Source organism: Neofelis nebulosa, chromosome 12 (genome assembly GCF_028018385.1).
Source record: "Neofelis nebulosa isolate mNeoNeb1 chromosome 12, mNeoNeb1.pri, whole genome shotgun sequence".
NCBI classification, from domain to species: domain Eukaryota; kingdom Metazoa; phylum Chordata; class Mammalia; order Carnivora; family Felidae; genus Neofelis; species Neofelis nebulosa.
The window spans coordinates 54,427,916-54,451,363 of record NC_080793.1 but is presented as its reverse complement, the minus strand read 5'-3'; the positions used below and the strand labels follow the sequence as shown (position 1 = coordinate 54,451,363).

At 43.9% G+C, this 23,448-nt stretch overlaps 1 protein-coding gene across 1 annotated transcript in view; it reads right to left on the bottom strand.

Moving 5' to 3' along the window:
- The window catches only part of TTC39B (tetratricopeptide repeat domain 39B), a 125,845-nt gene extending 102,762 nt beyond the window's left edge, over positions 1-23,083 (bottom strand). The window contains 2 exon segments of the mRNA XM_058695320.1: positions 22,840-23,043; positions 23,045-23,083. Coding sequence (XP_058551303.1) covers positions 22,840-23,043; positions 23,045-23,083 — 243 coding nt within the window.
- Between the last annotated feature and the right edge of the window lie 365 nt (positions 23,084-23,448).

The window sequence follows — 23,448 nt, the reverse complement described above, 5'->3', positions numbered from 1 at the left end:
CTGACATGTCCTGGTGTCCCCAAACAGATCAGGCCACCACAGCAAACCCATGCACCAAATCCAGCCTGCCGCCTATTTTTGTAAATAAAGTTTTATTGGAACGCTACCACACTCAATCATTTACATATTGTGTATGGCTGCTTTCCTGTTACAACTTCACAGCTGAGTAGTTGCAAGTGAAACCAAATGATCTACAAAGCTGAAAATACTATCTGGCCTTTCACCAAAAAAAGTTTGCCTATATTTACACAACTGGATGAAACATCAAATTTCCTTACCTGTTCCATTGGATATTTTGAAGGTAGAGTAAGACACCGATGTGAAAAATCTATAAAATGGTAGGGGTAATTTACCAAAACCCAAAGCCTTAAGCTTTAAATTGGAGAGGGAAGTAATGCTAAGAATATGAGCTGTACAGAGTCCATCACTTATTAACTATGTGTGGCCATAAGGGAGCGACTTAGATTCACTAAGATTCATATTCATCATTGTAAAATGGGAATAGCAATAATACCAAACATGTGGGGTTGAAAGAATTACATAAGCTGTATGTAAAGTTTAGCTTGGTGTCTTGTCCATAAGTACTTGGTAATGCCAGCTCTCGTTAAATTATTACTTTTGTTGTTATTACTGCAGGGAAAAGTTATACGTGACCAAATACTGGACCACTCAGACAGCACCTTCCCTCTGCAGGTATCTACCTTCATGAGAATTATAGGGGCTAGCAAAGCAGAGATGCTGAAAACTGTTAATCTGTTCTCTTGGGATATTCTAAGGGAGACGAGGCTAAAACTCCAATATATTCACTTCTCTAAATTGGAGAATTGGACTAAATTGGACTAAATTCTCCTTCACTCCCACCAACATTTCCCTCTCAACAGCAAGAAATTTTCAGCAAGAAGCTAAATGCCTACCTGCACATTTGTGTAATGTCGAGAAATAAACTTCACATTCTAAGACAATAACTGAATCGATCCCATCATAAGTGAAATGCTGACATTTTGGTTTCTAACAAGAAACAATTAAATATGGAAACTTACTCAAAACTACCAGAAAGGAGAGGCTGCCAGAATGAATTAGTACAGATCATTTAAATAGCATCTTGAATATAATACACATTACACATCAAAAAAAAATTTTTTTTTAATTTAAAATCCTAAACATGTAAAAGGAAAATACTAAAAATCTGGTAAAACTAATGCATTAAAAAGAATCTGAAATAACTGCAAAGGAGTACCAGGGAGCAGAGGCATTTGGGGCTGATGCAAATGTTCAAGACCTCAATTATAGTGGTGGTTAAATGGGTGTACACAATTATGAAATTTACCCTGTACATTTAGTATGGATGCATCTTAGTGCATGCAAATTATACCTCCATAAAGTTGGTTCTTTAAAGATTTGGAGAACGACCTAATATAAAAAATTTCCATACGAAGTGTTGAAATGTGGATGCTGATATCATAACGCTATCATAATAACGGTGTCAGTTCTGCAGCACTCTTCATTGTACCAGGCGCTGCTCTAAATGCTTTTACATGTATTAACTCATTTGTTCTTCTTAGCAGCCCTCTGAAGTGGCTTAGTGTGATCTCCACTTTACAGATGATGAAACTGGGACACAGAGAGGTTAAATAACTTGCTCAGGGTCACAAAGCATGGACCTGACAGAACTGGGATCTGAACCCACAAAGTTCAACTTCAGAATCTGTGATTTTATGCACTGTCATTAAAACCTTTAAAACTCCTTGAGAAACAAATTTTGCAAATTCCACAAACTGAGCTATTTGACAAAATGACCCTCATCAAACCTAAACAAAGCTATGGAGATACAACTTCTTTCCACACCATAGATCTCACTTGCAAACTTAGGTACATGGTCATTTGTTTTGTGTCTGAGTTCCCTCCAGGCCACAGGTTCCGTGAGGCATATCCATAATACCAACCAGGCACAAGGCATATACATGGCAACTGTGTCGAAACTACTACTTGAAAGAATAAAGAAACAAATGAGTGGTCCAGGAATGCACAAACGCATGTGTTTACACTTCAAGCATCACTGTAGATAGAAATTTTGCTCACCTCTGTGTGTGTGTGTGTGTGTGTGTGTGTGTGTGTGTGCGCGCGCGCGCGCTAGTTTCTTAAGTCAAAGTAAAAGTTATTCTGATTAATAAGCTATCCTACGGTTACTGAACACATCAAATGTCACTATGAGAATATATAAAGTATTTCGCATGTTTATACACCAAGTGTTACGCTTTGCATCTTAATATATTGTCTCATATAAACCAGACAGTGCTTCTCTAAAAGAGGTGTAATTATCATCCCAGAGCTAATAAATGGTTTACACGCAGGCCTACCTGACTCCATAGCCTGAGCTCCTATCCATCATGCCCAGTAATCTTACAAGTGGTTTCAAATTTATCTGAAAGGGGGGCGCCTGGGTGGCGCAGTCGGTTAAGCGTCCGACTTCAGCCAGGTCACGATCTCGCGGTCCGTGAGTTCGAGCCCCGCGTCAGGCTCTGGGCTGATGGCTCGGAGCCTGGAGCCTGTTTCCGATTCTGTGTCTCCCTCTCTCTCTGCCCCTCCCCCGTTCATGCTCTGTCTCTCTCTGTCCCAAAAATAAATTAAAAAAAAAAAAAAAAAAAAAAAAAAAAATTTATCTGAAAGGAAAACAGAATTTTCCTTGCCAAATTAAAGCTGTGGAGTTGGCACAGGAAGATATATGTATATGTACATATACATATACATACATATATATATGTATATACGCACACACATATATATACATATTTATTTTATGATTCAGTTAAATCTTTCAATTGAAGAAAGAAGAATTATATATAAGTGATGAATTATAGTAAGCGATGCTAAGGAAATTGGTTATCTCTTAGGACAAAAATAAAATTAAACCCATATACAAGTTTCCATATAGATTAAGTACACACACACACACACACACACACACACACGAGATAAATGAAGAATATTTTTTTTTAATCTTGAAACAAGGACAATCTTTCTAAGACAAAAACCCAGAAATCATAAAGAAAAAAGTAAAAGATAGGGCTATATAAAGTTTTTAAACTTCCAAGACAAGCATATGGCTAGGAAAAAATATTTAAGGCACCTTTACCAGACAAAAAAGTATTATTCATAATACGTAAAGAACTCTCTTACAGGTCAATGAGAGACAAACAACCAAAACACTCAATAAAGGGTGTGAAAAGTACTGTTTAGTGAAGAAGAAATCCAATAGCCAATAAACTTGGAAATGTGCACCTAAAAAGTAGTAGCAGTATGCCCATATGATTGACAAGAATATACAAGACTGATAATATCCACACTTGACAGAGGATGCTGGAAAGCAAACACATACCTTTGCTACAGTCTATATAGAAGTCAGTCTTACAGTATCTATTTTAAAACTTAAATGCACATACATGGATAGCAATACTACTTGTAGGAATCTATGCTATTAGAACATTCATACACACACACAAGAATCCATCTGTTATGGAACATATTATACTGGGAAAAAGTTAGACACTACCTAAATGATCTTCTACACAGAAATAGTAAAATAAATTACAGCACCATTACATTACCCAATTCTCTTCAGTCATTATATAAAGAATAAAACAAACCACGGAAATATCTCTAAGAAATATTAAATGAAGGGGCGCCTGGGTGGCTCAGTCGGGAAAGGGTCCGACTTCGGCTCAGGTCATGCTCTCGCAGTTGATGAGTTCAAGCCCTGCATCGGGCTCTGTGCTGACAGCTCAGAGCCTAGCCTGCTTCGGATTCTGTGTCTCCCTCTTTCTCTGCCCCTCCCCCACTCGTGTTCGCTTGCATGCGCTCTCTCACTCTCTCTCTCTCAAAAATAAATAAAACATTTAAAAAACAAAATATTAAATGAAAAGCCTAGTCCTTGGAAAGATATAGGGAATATATTCATAAAAACCCAATGCTGATATCCTCTGAGAAGGAGAAAGCAGGGAATGGTCAATGGAAAGACCACGCTTTGACTTTTCCATCACTTAGATCTTTTACAACAAGAATGCTTTTATGTATTATCTATATAATGTAAAAAATGACCAATCAGAACAATTTTAAAAAGCTTAAAGTATTACTTTGAGATAAGCAGATTCAACATTCCTAGAAAAAAACTCCTGCAAGGTAAAGTAACATGACATTTCAACTAATTTGTTTTATAACCTGTATGCTTCCATGCCCAGGATAAGTAAGCAGCACTTTCAGTCCCTAGACAACATTTTTTTTTAATTCTTTATTTAGAAATAATTTTATTTTTTTATTTTTTTTTTAAATTTTTTTTTTTCAACGTTTATTTATTTTTGGGACAGAGAGAGACAGAGCATGAACGGGGGAGGGACAGAGAGAGAGGGAGACACAGAATCTGAAACAGGCTCCAGGCTCTGAGCCATCAGCCCAGAGCCTGACGCGGGGCTCGAACTCACGGACCGTGAGATCGTGACCTGGCTGAAGTCGGACGCTTAACCGACTGCGCCACCCAGGCGCCCCTATTTAGAAATAATTTTAAACTTAAAGAAGTTACCAGAATAAGAACGGTAAAAAGAACACCTGTGTGCCCTTTATTCAGATTCATCTATTATTAACATTTTGCCCCATTTGCTTTATAATCTGCTCTCCCCTCTCCCTTCTACCTCCCTTGTCCATCTTTTCTACCTAGGTACCTAGCCACTAATTTTTTTCTGAACCATTTGAGACTAAATTACATATATTGTGGCCCCTTTGCTGTAAATACTTTAGTGTGTATTTCTTAAAAATAAGGATAGTCTCTTATGAAACCACGGTACAGTCATGCACTTCAATAAATTTAACTACCTAAAACTACTGTCCATATTCCAATTGTGTCAGTTGACCCAACAATTCTCCTTTCTGACATTTTTTCCCTTGCAGTGCAGATCTATCTAGCTGCCATGTCTCCTTCACCTCCTTTAATCTAGAACATTTTCACAACCTTTCTTTGTCTTTTATGACATTGACATTTTTAGAGAGCACAGCACTCCCCTCCTTTTTTTGTAAATAGAACCTTCCTTATTTAAAGTTTCTCTGATGTTTCCTCATGATTAGATAGATACAGGTTAGGCTACTACACAAGGGACACTGTGTCCTTGTCAGGTCATTTGTGTCTGGAGGCACACATATTCATCTGCCCCCACTAGTGACAGTAATTTGGATCACCTGGCCAAGGTGTTGTCTGATTTCTCCACTACATGCTTATTATTTTTGTCTTGCAATTAATAAGGAGTTTGTGGTAAGACAGTGTAAGATCGTGTAAATATGCCCCCCATCCAAATTTGCCCCTAGATTTAGCACACTGGTGATAGCTGCCTGACTCCATGTTTACTAATGATAGCTAAAGACTGATTTTCCAACTCCAGCACTCCCTCCTTTTACTGACAGCGAAAGTCCTCCCATATCCCCATTTATCTATCTAGTTATCATCAATATAGGCTCAAGGAGTCCCGTTATTTAAAATGCCTATACACAGGGGCGCCTGGGTAGCTTAGTCGGTCAAGCGTCCGATTCTTGGTTTTGGCTCAGGGCATGATGGCACAGTGCATAAGTTCAAGCCCTGCATCAGGCTCCACACTGACAATGCAAAGTCTGCTTGGGATTCTCTCTCTCTCTCTCTCTCTCTCTCTCTCTCTCTCTCTTTCTCTCTCTGCCCTTCCCCTACTCACTCTCCCTCGTTCAAGAACAAACACATTTTTTAAAAATAAAAATAAAATGCCTACACACACTACTGGCTTAAATCGTCCCCAATTTGGCCTGGGCAACTTTTAAATTTCTCACTCTTTATCCCCTATACCTATCTAATACCTAGAACTTGCTTATTATGAGAATTCTGTTTTGCCAAGGAATTTTACAAGATTAAGGCACATCAAAATTTTAGCAATAAGATGCAATCATTGTTCTGATTCTCCTAACAAAAATGAGGTATGTAGCCAGTGACTTACACACCAATGTACGTTACAAAATTGGCTTTATTACAACGAGAATATTAAAGGTCTGCTCCATTTGCTGCCACCTGAAGCCGTTTCATTACCAATTCTTAGCCATTTACTCATTGCTCTAAATACTCGGAGGGGAACTGAAAAGACCATCAGCATTTATATCACAGTAACAGACATCTAAACTCTAAGACTAAGTCTCTTTATTTCTTTTTAAAAAAATTTTTTAACGTTTATTCATTTTTGAGAGACAGAGTCAGAGTGCAGTGGGGGAAGAGCAGAGACAGAGGGAAGACACAGAATCTGAAGCAGGTTCCAGGCTCCGAGCTGTCAGCACAGAGCCTGAGAGGGGCTCGAACTCAGTGACCGCAAGATCATGACCTGAGCTGAAGTTGGACGCTCAACCGACTGAGCTACCCTAACGCCCCTAACACCTTCTTCTTTTTTTTTTAATCACTTTTTTTTAATTGAGAGAGCTATCTGTACTGAAAACTTGCAAAACATATGCAGCCAACCTGAAAACAAAGAACTGCCAAAATTAAGAAGCTGAAAAGCACCTAGAAATAACAGAAGAAATCAATCGTAATAGAGTTTTGCTCGAGTCATAACTGACATTTGAAGAACTTCAGTATAATTCAGAGACAGGAGTTCCTGCAAGCCTTGAAGATTTACTGCAGAGGAAGTGGACCGACTCTGGGTGAAAATGAAGCTACACCCACTAAGATTCCCCTGTACAAGATCCAAAAGGCTAAGGCCATTTTCCTGCCCCTTTCTGGCCTTTTCTGCTGTCAAACGGAGTGACGAAGCCGAGGTAGTTTCAAAAGCAGTGCTCCAGCATCCAGTTTCCAGTTCCCTGTATAAAAAAGCAGGGGCAACGGAAACTTCTCTATTCTGGCTTCCTGATCCCTGAATGACAGCTACTGCAAAGTGCCTTGAACACCTGGCTCTAGAATCAGCCAGGGAATAGGAGCACCTCCCCTAAGCAGTCAGGTCAGCTCTGGATGGGAGGGAGGTCATTCCCTGGAGGCTCAGCCTAGAGCTGCTCCTTCAGCCTCTCTGTGTATTTTGTAAACACCTATTTCCCTTCCTAAACTCATCTTATTTAAATGACCTACGGCAATTTCTGCTTCCTGCCCTGAAACCCGATGGAGTCAGACAGATGACAGAGAAAAAAATAAACAAGATAATACCCACTGTGATCATATCAAAGAGGAAATAAAAAGGATGCATGATAGAGAAAAGAGAAAGGCTGCTTTGAAGACAGAGCCTCAGGAAAGCCACACTTGGAACCTGATCTTTAAAGTGAGGACGGAAAGTTAAGAAGGAGCTGGTCATGTGAAGACCTGGCTGAAGTCTGCCAGGCTGAGGAAACATGCAAGAGCACCATAGTGGGAAAGTACAGGGTACGTTCAGCAGATCTGCTGGAAGCCAGGATGGCTACAACACAGGGACGGACGACAGGGAGAACAGCAGATGAGCCAGAAGAGGAAAGCAAAAGGCAGACCACATAGACCACGGGAAGGAGCAAGCATTTTATTCCAAATGCTACAGAAAGCTTAAAGTTTTAAGGAAGGGAGTAACATGTATCTATGTCTGTGAATGAGCATGTGGGCTGCAGACTGGAACAGACAGCAGAAGGCACAGGAAGCCAGGAGACCAGTTAGGATGCTCTCTGAGAAGTGAGGGCATGAGAAACCCATAGTGGTAGTGTGGATGGAGAGAACGGGCAGGCTATAGTAAGGAGTCATGTTCTGGAGTGAGTTTCAACAGGACTAGATTATGAAAGAAATGTGGGAGTAAAAGAAGGGGAAACTTGGGGAAGGGAACAGAGATGGAGAATCAGATGAGGCACAGGGAGGGTTGTTTTGGTTAAGCAATACTGTTTTGTTTCCCCCAAAGCCTTGTCTTTGCTCTTGAGATAATTACAGAAAGGACGATTTTCTCCAAATTGCCACAACTGAAATGGAATGCTCCGTGGTCTCCAATAAAGAGACAGGAGTTCATTCGAACATGTCACACATCCCTGAGGGGAGCCTAATCTACTGTCCTGTGAAACCTGCTTCCCCAGATATACAGACCTGAAGTTCTGACTCTTAGCCAAATTCAAATATAACCTCCTCCTCCACAAACTACAAAGGGGGGTAAAAACAAGTAAGCCTTAAGAAGAAGAAATGATTCCTTGGGAATGCAAGCTGGTGCGGCCACTCTGGAAAACAGTATAGAGCTTCCTCAAAAAATTAAAAATAGAACTACCCAATGACCCAGCAATTGCACAACTAGGTATTTATCCAAGGGATACAATTATGCTGTTTGGAGGGGGCACATGCACCCCAATGTTTATAGCAGCACTATCAACAATAGCCAAAGTATGGAAAGAGCCCAAATGTCCATCGATGGGTGAATGGATAAAGAAGAGGTGGTTTATATATACAATGGAGTATTACTTGGCAATCAAAAAGAATGAAATCTTGCCATTTCCAAGTACATGGATGGAACCAGAAGGTATTATGCTAAGCGAGATCAGTCAGTCAGAGAATGACATATGAAGACTTTAAGATACAAAACAGATGAACACAAGGGAAGGGAAGCAAAAAGAATATAAAAACAGGGAGGGGGACAAAACAGAAGAGACTCTTAAATATGGAGAACAAACTGAGGGTTCCTGGAGAGGTTGTGGGAGGGGGGATGGGCTAAATGGGTCAGGGGCACTAAGGAATCTACTCCTGAAATCATTGTTGCACTATATGCTAACTAATTTGGATGTAAAAAATAAATTTTAAAAAATAAAGTGTAGAAAAAAAAAAGAAGAAAATGATTCTTTGATTCTTTCTAAGCTAGTAGCTCTACTTTTTTAAATGTCAACTATAATTGGATACATTTTTTTAAATGTTTTTTTTTTTTTTTTTTCAGAGAGAGCACAAGTGGGGGAAGGGCAGAGATAGTGGGACAGAAGTTCCAAAGGGGGCTCCACACAGAGGGCAGGGAGTTGGATGCAGGGCTTGAACTCACGAACTGTGAGATCAATGACCTGAGCCAAAGTCACTCAACCGACTGAGCCACCCAGGCGCCCCAATAATTAGATACATTTTGATTTGTGGAGCCTCACATCTTAGTAAAGTCATCTCATCTATTTATGAAAAAAAAAATTTATTCTTTGATGAAAATGAATTCCATGAATCTCAATGGTTTCTATTTGGAAAAGCCGGGAGAAATACCACATACACACATATGCTATTATCACTAAATAAGCAAACTGTTAGAAATGTGAACACCTCAAGCTTCTAAAAGCATCAAGTGTGTGAATAAACTCCAGTCATCCTCATTTTGTGAATGCTCCCTATCTACCCCAGCCAGACCGCATGCTATTTCACTCAGCCCCGCTGCAGGAGTGAGGAAACTATGGTTCCACCTGCCTTGCCCTTGGTTACCTGGCTTAGGCAAGTTCTCCATAAGGACATTTACCACTGTTTCAATTTTAAAATAAAAACCAAACAAAACTGGGGCACCTGGGTGGCTCGGTCGGTTGAGCGTTTGACTTCGGCTCAGGTCACGATCTCGCGGTCCGTGAGTTCGAGCCCCACGTCGGGCTCTGTGCTGACCGCTCAGAGCCTGGAGCCTGTTTCGGATTCTGGGTCTCCCTCTCTCTCTGACCCTCCCCCGATCATGCTCTGTCTCTCTCTGTCTCAAAAATAAATAAATGTTAAAAAAGAAAATTTTTTTTAATTAAAAAAAATATGAAATCTATACACAGATGCTATTCAAATTAATGGCTGCAACTAAGTATTTATAGTATGACAGGCCCTGGGTGAGGTGCCAGGGTTGCACCTGGTACCTCTAAGATGGGCAGTAGAATCCCATTTGACTAATGAGAGACTGAAGCTCACAGAGAATCAGATTAAGTAACGTGCCCCTGGTCACACTGCCAGCAAGTGGCAGAACTCAACCCGTGTCTGCTAACCTGTAAGCCCACCCACGTTCCTTCTACTTTCTCTCTCACGTGCCTTCCTGAGAAGACACACAACAAATCGAAATTTCAGGGATGCTTAAAAAGAGGCTGATTTCATTTGATTCTTCGTCCCACTTGAGACTTCAGCTGTGGTGACAGCCCCTTTCATTCTACTGTGAATGGCTTAGAAATGCAATTGCTTGTTTATTCCTCTAGCAAGAACTAAACATATTGGATAAAAAGCTAAGCATACTGGGTAGAAATCTGCCTTGGGAAATAAACTAGAAAATCAGGAAAAACCTTTACCCATGTACACTACACATCTGCTTTCTTGCAAATGGGACAAATTATTCATTTGGACACGAATTACATGTAGCCCTCGAACCTCTCTTCTGATGATATCGATAGTGTAAAAGCCAAATCAAGCACTGACCCAAATGCACCTTGCTCTCCAGTCCTGTTTTTGGATGCCTAACACTTGTGCATTATCCCTCTGATATATAATGGCACCTCATTTTTATTTCTGCCTGGGAAATTTTGTTTTCTCCTAGCAATTTTAAGTTTTTCAATTATTTTAATTAAAAGTGTATTGAGGTGAGAGCAAACGGGTACAAGAATCTTTATGGGGTGTAGAAATGTTCTTAAATTGGATTGCGTTGGGGGGGGTGGGCAAAATGGATGATGGGGGGGTCAAAAGTACAAACTTCCAGTTAAAAAATAAGTAAGTCCTGGGGATGTGAGGTACAGCATGGTGACTATGTCTAATAATAACATGTTGCATATCAGAAAGTTGCTAAGAGAATAGATCTTAAAAGTTCTTATTACAAGAAAAATAATGTAATTATGTATGGTGACAGATGTTAACTAGGCTCACTACGATGATCATTTTGCAATATATACAAATATCAAATCATTATGTTGTACACCTAAAACAAATATAATGTTTTACACCAATTATGCCTCAATTTAAAAAAAAAAAAAAATGGACTGTAGTGATCTATGAACAATTCTGTAAACTTCCTAACAATCACTGAATTGTACACTTAAAAAGGAGTCAATTTTATGGTATGTATTTACACCCCTCAATAAAGCTGTTTTGATTTTCAAGTGTACTGAAATAAGGCTAATAGATATGGAGGCGAATTCTCCTTCCTGGTTGAGAAGATAAAAACATCTCATTGCTAGAAACCCCTGAAGGGAATTCCTTTTCTGCTCTAGAGAAGAAGGACCACCCTTTCCTTTTGGAACAAGGGAGCGTCTACATCCCATCCCTGCCAGATGTCGTGGCACATATGCCAAATAAGGATTATCTCGTCTTCGAGGCAGCCAGGAATGCTGCATAGTTATTAAGCACCTCCACAGGACGGAAGGAGGGAATATCTAAGAAGGCTGGAGGAGGAGAGGTGTCCCCAAGTCTTCAATGATGAAGCAGAACTGGCCAGGTGATGAAATGGCATATTCAAAGCTGGGAAGTGAGAAAGGACTGACCTGGGAGCTGGGGCATGGAAGGGGAACTACAAGCACTTCAGCATGGCTGATATTAGTCCGGTTAAGAATGCAAACATCTGGGAGCCACCGCCGCCCCAACCTGCTGAATAGGAATGGCTCATGCGGGGGAGCGTAGGAATGTGCATCTTAACAAATCACCCACTCCCCTAACCTGGTGATGTATGCACACTAAAGTGTGAGAACCAATTAGCTACATTCTAGGGAAGGCCTTATATGTCATGCTAAGGTGTTTGCATGATACCTTAAAGGCAGGGGTGCCTGGGTGGCTCAGTCGGTTAAGCCTCCGACTTCGGCTCGGGTCATGATCACACAGCTTGTGAGTTCAAGCCTTGCATCAGGCTCTGTGCTGACAGTGCAGAGCCTGGAGCCTGCTTCAGATTCTGTGTCTCCCGCTCTCTCTGCCCCTCCCCTGCTCACGCTCAGTCTCTCCCTCTCTGTCTCAAAAATAAAGATTAAAAAAAAAATACTTCGAAGGCAATGAGAAGCTGTGAACAGATTTTAAGTAGGACTTGAACTTTAGGAAGAGCAGTCTGGCATGGCACATTGCTTTGGGGTTGAGCAAGAACCCTAGAGCCCCTCCACACCAGGAGTACACACACACTGTCCCCTCCTTTAGCTTTTAATTTAACCTCTTACACCAAGTAACTGAACACAAGCATACCTTTTACAGGTCACGGTCTCCTGTTAACATCTAGATGCTACCTGAAAAGACTGTAACAATGCCACGACATTCACCAGTGTTAAAGAGGGGATGGTCCTGCACAGCATAATGTCTAGAAAAACCAAAGGTTACCATCTATACCACTGTGTGTCAATAGGGAAAAGCCATTTTCAAAATATGAGTGAGAGTACCAATGCCTTCCTGACAAATATCCACACTTTTCTGCTTTGAGCCTCTGTTTCCCATTCTCTTTTGTGGTTAAGTGACTTCCCCCCACCACCTCAGGGAAGGAAAGGGTGAGGACTATAAACGCAGAACTGACCGGCCTGGAGTCCTGGGAGTAGCCTGAGAGGTACCTGCATCTATCCTAAAGGAATCCAACTGCTGGACAGGGGTTGTGCCGGAGCCTGGATGGGCCGACCCTCACAAAGCCAGTTTCTTACACAGTTGGGAAAATAATGTCAAGCATCCACACGTGCAGCCTCAATAACAAAAGAGCCAAGAGCCAACGTTTGTGCCCCATACGCTAAGCCCTTTATAGGACTTTAATCTCCACAATAACCCACTGAAGTAAGTTTTATTATCTTCATTTCACAGATGAAACCGAAGCTTAATTTATCCAAGGCAGTACATGGAGGAGGAGTTCAAACTCGTGTCTGTCTAACTCCAGAACGTGTACCGTACCACTTCATGGGATGTGTCAAATAAATTCCTATTTTTTCCTAGTTTTTGATGCTTATAGGAATATTAAGAAAACAAGCAAATTGAATTCAAAAGGCTTACAACACATTATAAACAACTTACGTATAGGCCCTGAAATCACCTAGTACAAAGGTCAGCAAAATTTTTCCGTAAAGAATTGACAAATATTCAGGCCACGTGGGTCATACAGTCTGTGCCCCAACTATTCAACTCTGCAGTTTAGTGAAAGCAGTCACGGGCAACCCCTACACAACCAGACAGGGCTGTGTCCCAATATAACTCTACTGACAAAGACAGAAAGGAAGGGGGCAGAGTACATTTGTCCTTCTATGTACAGAGTACATAAGTCTGCCACCCTCTGACCTAGTGGGAAGGGCACCGAATGTAGAGTTAGAGCACTTGACTTCTAATGCCAATGCCATGCCTAAGTGAGTTGAGGGACCCTGGGTCAGTCACTTCCTGTTTCTTGAATGCATGCTTAGAGAGTTTCCCTCTCAGTTGGCTGCAAAAATAAGGTAAAAATATATCTGAACACACAGATTCTTCACCAAACCCCTAAGTAGTAGGCAGTGGCAGCAACATCTTAAGGTAAGCAAAAGGAAAAGAGAACTACCGCTTTCAGAGTAATTCTGAAAATGCTATATGCCAAGCGCTTTGTGAAGTAGACCCTTACTTCAGCCTCGTCAGCACCCTTACGGGTAGGTACCATTATTCTCGTTTTATAAATGAAGAGCATCAGACAGGTTAAATACATGCCCGAGGTCACACAGCAAATGGGAAGCCAGGATCTGAACCCGAGCCGGCCCTCTTCAGAAGCTCGATACTGCCGTGCACAGGGAGTGCTCCTGGGCAGTCAGCCCTCAGCCAGTGATTCTGCACAATGAGTGCTCCTGGGAGAGGCTTTGCAGTTAGGCCTCATTCCCCTCTCTTAAGGAATCTCTCACCCTGTCATCTGTCTTGCCCTCCTCCTTTCAGAAAGATCATACCCTCTTTGGCCTGAGAAATGACGTGAGAATCTGAGGTTTGTTTCCTTTAGTTCTGAATGGAAGGACTGCGCTCATGAGTTGAAAAAAGACCAGGAACCCCAGAACTCTGGGACGGAGCAGTCCAAGGAAGCGGGGAGAGAGAGCAGTGGTGCGCCATGTGGTTCTGCATCTCCGAACTCAGCCAAGAGTAAGAGTCTCTGTGATGAAACGTAAGTCTATGGAATTACTCAGGCACGTCTGGCTTGTCTGCCTCCTTAACCACTGCATTGCAGTGGACAGTCATTTGTTTAAAACTTCCAAAACAAGTTGAGAAAGGACAAAGCAAAACCAAGAAACAGAATCCTCATTGCTTCCTCTATAAAAAGGCGGGGGGGAGGGGGGAGCCGAGGGGAGCCGAGGGGAAGGGAGAAGAGAAGGAAACACATTCCCTGAATACAGGAGGATACATGTGTCTCCCCACTGTCAAAGAAGAAAATAGAAAAAGACAGACCCCAGCTCCCTAGCTGAGCACTGCAGCAACACACACAGCACTGCCCTCCTGCCTCGGCCACACAGCCCCTGCACGCCCCCCACTTGCACGCAATGGCCTCCGTCATGCTTCATCCTTGCCCAAGCCTGTTTCCTCTGCGGCTCCCTCCGCTTCAAGGAATGAAGGTGTGAGCTGTCCCGCTGCTGCCTGCTGAAATCCACTCCTCAATATCCAGATCAAAACCACCATCTAGATCATCGATGTCAAAGCTGAAAAGGACTTCAGAAATAGATGGTCAATGTCAACTCTTTCACGTTACCTGTGAGGAAACCAAAGCCCAAAAGGGTTAAAGGGACTTGCTCTTCCATCACACAGCTGGGTAGTAAAGACTAGGTCAGGAAACCAAGTCAGCTGCTTGCGGGTGGGGGCATGACATCCTGATGACTGCCCTGTGAGTGTCCTCTCCTCTTCCTAGGAGCGCCAGGGTACTTACACTCTGTCTGGCCTCTCCCCTACTCCAAGTTAGAGTTGTGCGTTTGGGCCCACATTCTCAAGTGTCTGCTCCTTATCTTACCCACCATGTTATCCCAGTGCTTAGCTACACCTGCATACAGTGGGCCTTCAGAGGGCTATAACGGTCACTGACAAACAAAACGCCAGAAAAGCACCTGCCTCTCCACCTGGGGTCCTGTCTGCCTCCAATCAGCCTCCATGCACTGCCAGACAAAGCCACCTACAGCGTTGGTCTCTCCACACCTCTCCTTAGCTTAAACCCTTAAATGCACATGGTAATACCCACAATTTGGCATGAAAGAATCGGACGGCCCATCCTACCCTTCCAGACTCATTCTCTGCCACCCGGAGCACCACCAACTCTCCCCCCACCTCTATACCTTATGCCTGCTGTTCCCTCTCTCTGGGACACACTTCAAGAATTCCCCTCGTTACCCACTCTCTCCTCATGGTTAACCCCTATTCATCCTGTAAGATCCAGATTTTCTAAGAGATGGCCTCCTCAAGGAGACCATCCCTGACTACCCATCCTCCCTTTAGGATGAGGTGCCCTCCTTCTGTGTTCCCAAAGCACCCTGGCAATCCTCCTTTATGGTCTCAGCACAGAGTATTACATCTATTTGTCTGTACACCTGCTCCCATTCCCTACTAGACCCCAACTTAGAGCTGGAGCTGTGTTTGCCTCTACAGCACCTAGTGCAATATTCAACACATCAAATTAGACTGAATAATTCTTACTTACTAGTTGCAATCAGACCCAACAAATACATATATGTCACGTTATTTCATTAAAATATTTTAAAATATGTAGGCCCTATGTATATGTCAGCATAATATCAGCAATACTAAGGGGACATGTCCAAGGATCTCAGCAGGGAAGCACTTTACTACACAGCCACAGTCTTTAAATAAAGAGCATAAGTAGCATAATGGCATTTGAACCTTCAGGCATTCGACACTTGAGGAGTCCCTTTAGAGAGGTGTGGTGACCCAACCAATATGGCCAACTGGCCAGGGTGGAGGACCAATATCCACTAAGCAAGGAGTGGGAAGAAAGTTCTGACACAGTCGGGGACCAACAGAAAGCTCTCCCCAGAAAGCCTCACAAGCACTGGGCAGTCTCCAGATACTCATCTTCTGGAAAGTGAGCACACAGTGACTTCAGGAGACCCACCTGAGATGGCCACCGGGTCCCCCAACACTCGGGCCTGAGAAGATGTCAACAAATGGTTAGGTGGAAACCATGAGCCTCACAGAATTCACACTATCAGATTCACACCATCGATAATTAGTAACAGCACCCGTGGGCAGGGAACTAAGCCAAGAAGGCAAACAGCTAACCCCAGGAAGACCGGAGACCTGCCTAGAAAGAGCATACCTGTGCTACTGGACTTGAGAGGAAGGAAGCGAGTATCCAGGTATGAAGGGACGGGGAAGAGACAGTGAAGGCAAGTTTCACTGAGAAGGTGGCATTCCAAGAAGAGACGGGATTTCAAGAGACTCAAGGTTGAACAAATCAGGAAAACTGCCGGTTGGTTAACCTGAGGAGGAAGTGGAGGCCGATGGCATAAGCTGATGCTATTTTTACCTCCCACTAATCTGCAGAACCAATTTGTAAACACCCTTTCTCAGCCCTGCCCAAACTCACGCACTCATAAACAGTCCCTCAGTAATGAAAAGTCACAGTGAGGGGTGCCTGGGTGGCTCAGTCGGTTAAGTGTCTGACTCTTGATTTCGGCTCAGGTCACGATCTCACTGTTTGTGAGATCAAGCCCCGGGTGAGGTTCTGTGCTGACAGCACGGAGACTGCGTGGGATCCTCTCTCTTCTCTCTCTCTCTCTCTCTCTCTCTCTCTCTCTCTCTCTCTCTGCCCCTCCCTGACTCGTGCTGTCTCTCAAATTAAGTAACTAAACATTAAAAAAAAAAAAAAAAAAAGAAAGTCATAGCAAGCCACAAAGGTGAGCATAATCTACGTGAGGTACTCCCCATCCCTGTCCTCTATACCCACCCCTCGTGTGTTAACAGCACCACAGCCCAGCCACACAAGGAACCCAGAATTATCACTGAACAGCTCCCCACACCTCCCCATCCGCTGACCCTCAAACTGGGGAAAAGGCCCCCAAGACAATTCCTCCTCCATGTTCTCCCTCACATCTGGCCTCTTCTTTCAAAGACCGTGGCCTCTGCTCCACTTTTGTCCTTACCTCCTCCCACATTAACTCTTGCAACAAGCCTCTCGCCCTTCCTGCCGCCACTTCCACAATCTGGCTGCATTAACTTCACCAGATTCTTCTTCCTAAAATAAATAACCTTATCACACTTACCTGGCTCAAAAACCTTCCAGATTCCCATTCTTCAGGAGATTTCACCCACACTTAGCATGATGCTCCAGATGTGGTACCACATGATCCAAGCTGGCCTCTGTGGTCTCAGCCCTCACTGGCTCTCCCTCCCGCTGGCTGGGGGCCCTGCTGAACCCAGGTGTGCTCTCATTCCTGCCCATCTCAACTTCCACAAAGCCTGCGCCATATCTCACTTGCTCTGCCGGGCACAAGCCTGCTCACCATTCATGACCCAGTTCAAATGCTATCTATCTCTTTATCTTAAAGTCTCTGTCAGCCCCTAAACTAGGGTGGCATCCCTGTGTTGCACCTGTTGTCCTAGGGTAATTACTAAAAGCATCCCATTTACTCTCATACTGCCCTGCTACGGACAATAAATTACATGACCCTTCTACCTAAAACCTACCTTGATCCAAAGACAGAACTAGTTACTTGCACAACTGTGTCTTTTGCTAAGAGCGTATGTTCCTCAAAGGCAATAATGCTGTCTTATCTTAGTGGGTACCTCCAGCACGTACAGACTGTTAGCACCTGAGACGTACTCAGTGAACACTGGGGGAATAAAAGAATGAATCTGATTCTTGGGCACCTGGGTGGCTTATTGGGTTAAGCGTCCGACTTGATTTCGGATCATGTCATGATCTCACAGGTCGTGGGTTTGAGCCCTGCATTGGGCTCCACATTAACAGTGTGGGGCCTGCTTGGGATTCACTCTCTCTCTCTCTCTCTCTCTCTCTCTTTCTCGCTCTCTCTCTCTCTCTGTCCCTCCCCAGCTGGCATGCATGCACTCTCTCTCTTCCTCTCAAAATAATAAACTTAAAAAAAAAAAAAAAATGAATCTGATTCTTTAAAAAACTGTAGCAATCAATCTTATCTAAACTTCATCTAAAATTCCAAAGATAAATTTTCTAAGTTAGAATTAGATCTCAGAAACCCTGAGCCAAAAAGGCAGGTCACAAAAGCACCTGCCACATTAGCCGTTTCTTTCTTCAACCGGTGTTTCTCACTTTTTTCCATATAGCCCTCTTAAGGAGCCCTTTTAGACAATTTTTCCTAACCATACCCACCATGAAAGTTTAATAACACTGAGATGTATATGTGCTTCATACATTAAAAAAGCCAGTATAAAGTTTCTTCTTTTTTACTCAACAATGGATTTGGAATAACTAAATAAATATTTTAGGTTAAAATAAATATTTTAAGTTAAATTGAAAATTTTAAAGCTATTAACATTTAACTTTATAACTGTATTTGCTGAGTGGCTTTTAATGTATCAGATTACACATGCAAATTTCCAATTTCTACATAACAATATCAATGCAACCAAATTTTTAACAGACATTCAAAACTGCTATTTTTCAAAGGTAAAACAATTGAAAATTTGTCTTCTTAAAAATCACTTTTTTGGGGGGCGCCTGGGTGGCTCAATCGGTTAAGCGTCCGACTTCGGCTCAGGTCACGATCTCGCGGTATGCGAGTTCGAGCCCCGCGTCGGGCTCTGTGGTGACCGCTCAGAGCCTGGAGCCTGTTTCAGATTCTGTGTCTCCCTCTCTCTCTGCCCCTCCCCCGTTCATGCTCTGTCTCTCTCTGTCTCAAAAATAAATAAATGTTAAAAAAAAAAAATTTTTTTTTTAAAAATCACTTTTTAAAGAAGTTATTTTGGGGAGTGCCTGGCTGGCTCAGTTAGAAGAGTATGTGACTCTTGATCTCGGGGTTGTGAGTTCGAGCTCCACACTGGGTGTAGAAATTACTTAAATAAAAAATAAAAATGGAAACTTAAAAAAAAAGTTATTTTTAGTGAACTTTTGTTTCACAGAAGAAAAGAATTTTTAACTTAAGTAGCTGCAGATATTCATTCAGATACTACTGATATGTTCTTTTTTTAGTACCTGACAACTACTGATGGACTGAATAACCTTAATAGGATTAAATAATAAAATATAACCTGTTCCTATTTAATTTCCAGATACCAAGTCATTCATGAAAGCACTCAGGGCCAAACATAAGCAACATCCACAAGGCAGCCAATGGGTGGCCTGTACATAGGAGGAGGTCACCAGGAGAGACAGAACTTAAAGATCAAGTAACTGATACAAAGTTCTCCAGTCCTTCCCATCTATTTGTCGTAGGTTTATAGTACTGACCTTGCATACATACTGTGTATCTGTCATGAACTTGATGTGGACGTTGCTTACGTAATACCCAAGAAAACTCAAGGAAAGAAATTTTAATGCTAAGTAATAAGATATTGTTGATCAAGCTCTGAAGGGCCATAAAACCATTGTAATATCTAAGATGTTTTTGCCTCCCTCCAGAACCCATTTCTGCCACCCTTGAGGTTTGCAAGCCCTAACTTCTGTGTTCCCACATTTATCCTCCTAGCAACTAAACGGAAAAACAACAAGAAATACCAGTTTACCTAAGAAAACACTCCATCCCCCAGCCACCATGACAGTTTCTCTACCACCATCATCTCCTGAGAAACTCTGAAAGAAAAGGAAGTCCCATTTTATTAGCTCTCCTCCCAAAAAGGAGCATCCCCCCCACAAAAGTATAGACTTCTAGAAATGGAAGAACACTTAGGGTTCATCCAGCCCCACCTTCTTCAGATGTTAAAAGAACCCTAAGAAAATGAGACTTACTCAATGAAATCACTAAGTTGTAGATAGAAACCTTATCAGTCTGGTGCCCCGTTGTATCTGCGGGCAGATGTCCGCACACATACTGAATACATGGCTAGCGGGCAAATTACTGACAGAGAGCCCAGTTCGTCTAATTCCTAGCTACTTTTCCAACTATACCGCACGGCCCCCGTCTACTTCCCTAGGATATAAGATAATAGCCACAAAGCCTATCAAATGTATATTAAAGTGTTTAAAAAGCTCCCCGGCTGAAATAAGCCATTTTAGTTTCACACACCCAGTAAAACTGAAGAGCCAGGTCTTGTTCACTCCGTGTAGACATGGTAGAGTGCTCAGGCCAATGAAATGTTAGGGACTTTCTACAAGGAAATCAAGGGTACCCAGTCCACAATGCACTACTTCCTACTTGCTTACACTGCCTTGAGCTCTATTCTGGAGTTCTTATACACATGTCCTATCTCCCTACCTAGACAGAGAACCCTAGAGAGCTAAAACGGTGTCTTCTCTTTCTAAGGCACCTACCAAGTTTCAGCACAGAGCAAATGTTCAATAAATGTTTGCAAAATTTGGGGTCCTGGGTGGCTCAGTCGGTCGAGCCTCCGACTTCGGCTCAGGTCATGATCTTACCATACGTGAGTTCAAGCCCCACAGCCGGCTCTGTGCTGACAGCTCTACCTGCTTCGGATTGTGTGTCTCCCTCTCTCTCTGCCCCTCCCCCCCAAAACTAAAAAAACATTTTTTTTTAATGTGTAGTTATTTTTGAGAGAGAGACAAAGCACGAACAGGAGAGGGGCAGAGAGAGAGGGAGACACACAATCCGAAGCAGGCTCCAGGCTCTGATCCGTCATCACAGAGCCCGACACGGGGCTCGAAACCATGAACTATGAGATCATGACCTGAGCCGAAGTCGGACACAAAAATAAATAAGCATTTTTTTTTAATGTTTGCAAAATTTATACCGATAGAAATGGGGTACTGTGAGGGATAAATATGAATTTGGCAGGAACAAAAAAATTTGTTTATACTTTGTTCAACTCCTAGGACCAACATAGTATGTTACATGTTAACAGGAGCCTAATAGTCACTGAATTTAAAAAAAGAAAAATAAAGCAAATAATGAGAAATTATTAAGAAACATCATTTCTGCTTTTATTCATTCATTTAACAAATGTGTATTTACCAAGAAGCTGTGTGCCAAGCTCTCTGCTGTTCTGAGACCTAACTTCCCCCACAGAACTAGAGTCCTCCTCCCTAGCTAGAGTATCTTAACACTTCGGTCCGTCTTGTAGGCAGTGGGCATAGCTAGGATGGCTGTGTATTTCTATAAGCCCAGGACAGTCCCAATTCACACCTACTGTCCAAGTGTTAATTATTAATAGCATCCCCTTTCTTTCTCAACAATGCTCTGGTGTAGACAATTCTATAGCCCTAAGACTACCAAATCTTTTTAGACTAGCAGACTAGGGATTCAAAAATTCACTCCATATTTACTATCTCCTTCCAGTCTTGCTTCCTCATCTATAATATGGGCATAACACTGATCAAATTAACTGGTTATACAAAGGGAAGCAGTTGGGAACAGGCTGGAACATCACATTTAGATCATTTTGCCAGGGACTTGCATGCCAGATATATAAATACTTAATATATAACAGACAGCCATAAAAACTTTTGAGGAAGGGAGTGTATGTATGGCCAAAGCGCCATGAAAGTGTTACTACCTTGATTAAAGAAAAGAACTAAGGAGGAAAGAAAAACAGGAGGCTCTAGGTCATACCAAAAAGACAGCCTAAAGCTATAAATAAAGAAAGGTTGTCATGGATGAAAATAGCAACAAATATGCTATTTCATCACTTGCCTTTATGTGTAGTTTAAAAGTTTCAACAATAAATACATGCAACTTAGCAAATTGTGGCTCATTGTTTTGTGGTCTTGGGGGTCCTCATTGCAAGGGACTGGCTGTAAGGAAGGTTCTCAATGACCCGGCTTGTCCTCTTGCCGGTCAGTCGTGTAAAGGAGCTGTAGTTTGGTTTTTGTTTCGTTTTTATATTAAGGGCTACAATGAGAACACAATTCGTTGTCAGGAGTTTTCCAACATTAAAGAGATGGGACTGGAATCTTAACCCGCCTCCTCCAGATCTTCCACTATTGCATCATTTGAAACTAAACCTCCTCCAGCAGCCACTTGTAAAATTCAAGTCAGGTAAAATGGCAGCAGCAGCAGCAAATGTGGGTGCTGCTGCCGGCCTCAACTTCCAGCGCAAGAGGGAGCGTCTCTCCGGAACTGCCAAGTGCGGCTGAAAGGAACAATCAATAAATCAACAGGTCCAGCGCGCGCGCCAAAGGGTGCTCAGACCCCCGCGCGCCCGCCACCGGAGGAAATGGCTATTTAAAAACAGTGGAGAAGTGAAGAGGCCGGAGTCGGTTCTCTCCCGTCCACCACCGCCACGGCGGACCTGCGTGGGAAAGGCCCGTGCCCTGTAGACTGCGGAGAAAGCACCAGTTCCTGGGCTGCTGCTCCGGTCCTGCAGCCCTCCGGCCCCTCGGCAGCCCGTGCCCTGTCCGCTCGTGCAAACACCCCTGGGGCTCCTTCCCCGCCTGTCCTCCTCCTGTCACTGACCGAAGCCTTTCGGTTCTGCCACCTGGAAACTTCCACAGAAGTGAGATTCCACAAACCCCGAGGGCCAGTATCGGGACTTCAGGGTCAGACCTCAAAAAGCCCAGGCGCTCCTGAACAGTCTCAGAACAGCCCAGGGCTGCGAGTCCCGCGCTCCCGCGCACTCGCACCCAACCACCCGCCGACCCGGCGTGGTGTCCTCTATCCCACGACCCCGCGGTGCCGGCGCCCCAAACTCCGCAGCGCCTCCGCTCCGAGCGCCCTCCTCGCGGCCGCAGGGAAAGACCTCCCAGGCCGGGTGCCCTCCCCCACCCCGCAGCCCCTGCTCCTTCCTCCGAACCGGAGGCTGCCTGTCCCAGACTGGGGACCAAGGGGGCGGACCCTGGCCGTCCCTGCCGGGCTCGCTCATCCCTCCCGGACTCCAGGGACAGTACCCGCACCCCCACCAGCCAGTACCTCGTCCGCCTCCAGCTCTGCTCCGTTGCCTACGAGCGCCATGTTCCTCCTCAGGCTGCAGCCACCCAAAACCCAGACAGGGAGCTCAGAGCCTGCGAGGTTTCTCGACTCGGGACTCAGCCCAGCGCCAGTGAGGGAGGAAGGGGGCGGCCCCGGGCTCCCGCCGGGTCGCGGGCGGGGCCAGCGCCGAGCAGAGCGAGTGCTTTCCCCGCCCCCGGCGCCCACAGACCAGCAGAGCATCCATTGCCCTAGCCCGCGCCAAGCGGCCCGCCTCGCCGCAAGCTCCGCCCCCCGCAGGCCTCGCCCCGCCCCCCCACGCGACTCAAACTGAAGAGTTAACCAGGTTCCCGCAACGAGTCTCCGCCCCCCGAGTGGGCGGGGTCACCCGTGGGTAGGGTCACTTGGTGGGCGGAGTCATCCCGCAGGCTGAGACTTCGGTGGTTTGGCCCACGTTCTGGGCGGGTGCTTGCCGGGGCCCAGCATGGTGAGCTCTGCCGAGGCGTGGGGGCGGGAGAGGATGGGGCTCTTGGTAGCCTGGAGGCAAGAGAGCGCGTAGTTGACGAGGTCGAGGGCGCGCTACTCTACAGGCCGGTGGAAGCGTCCACCTGG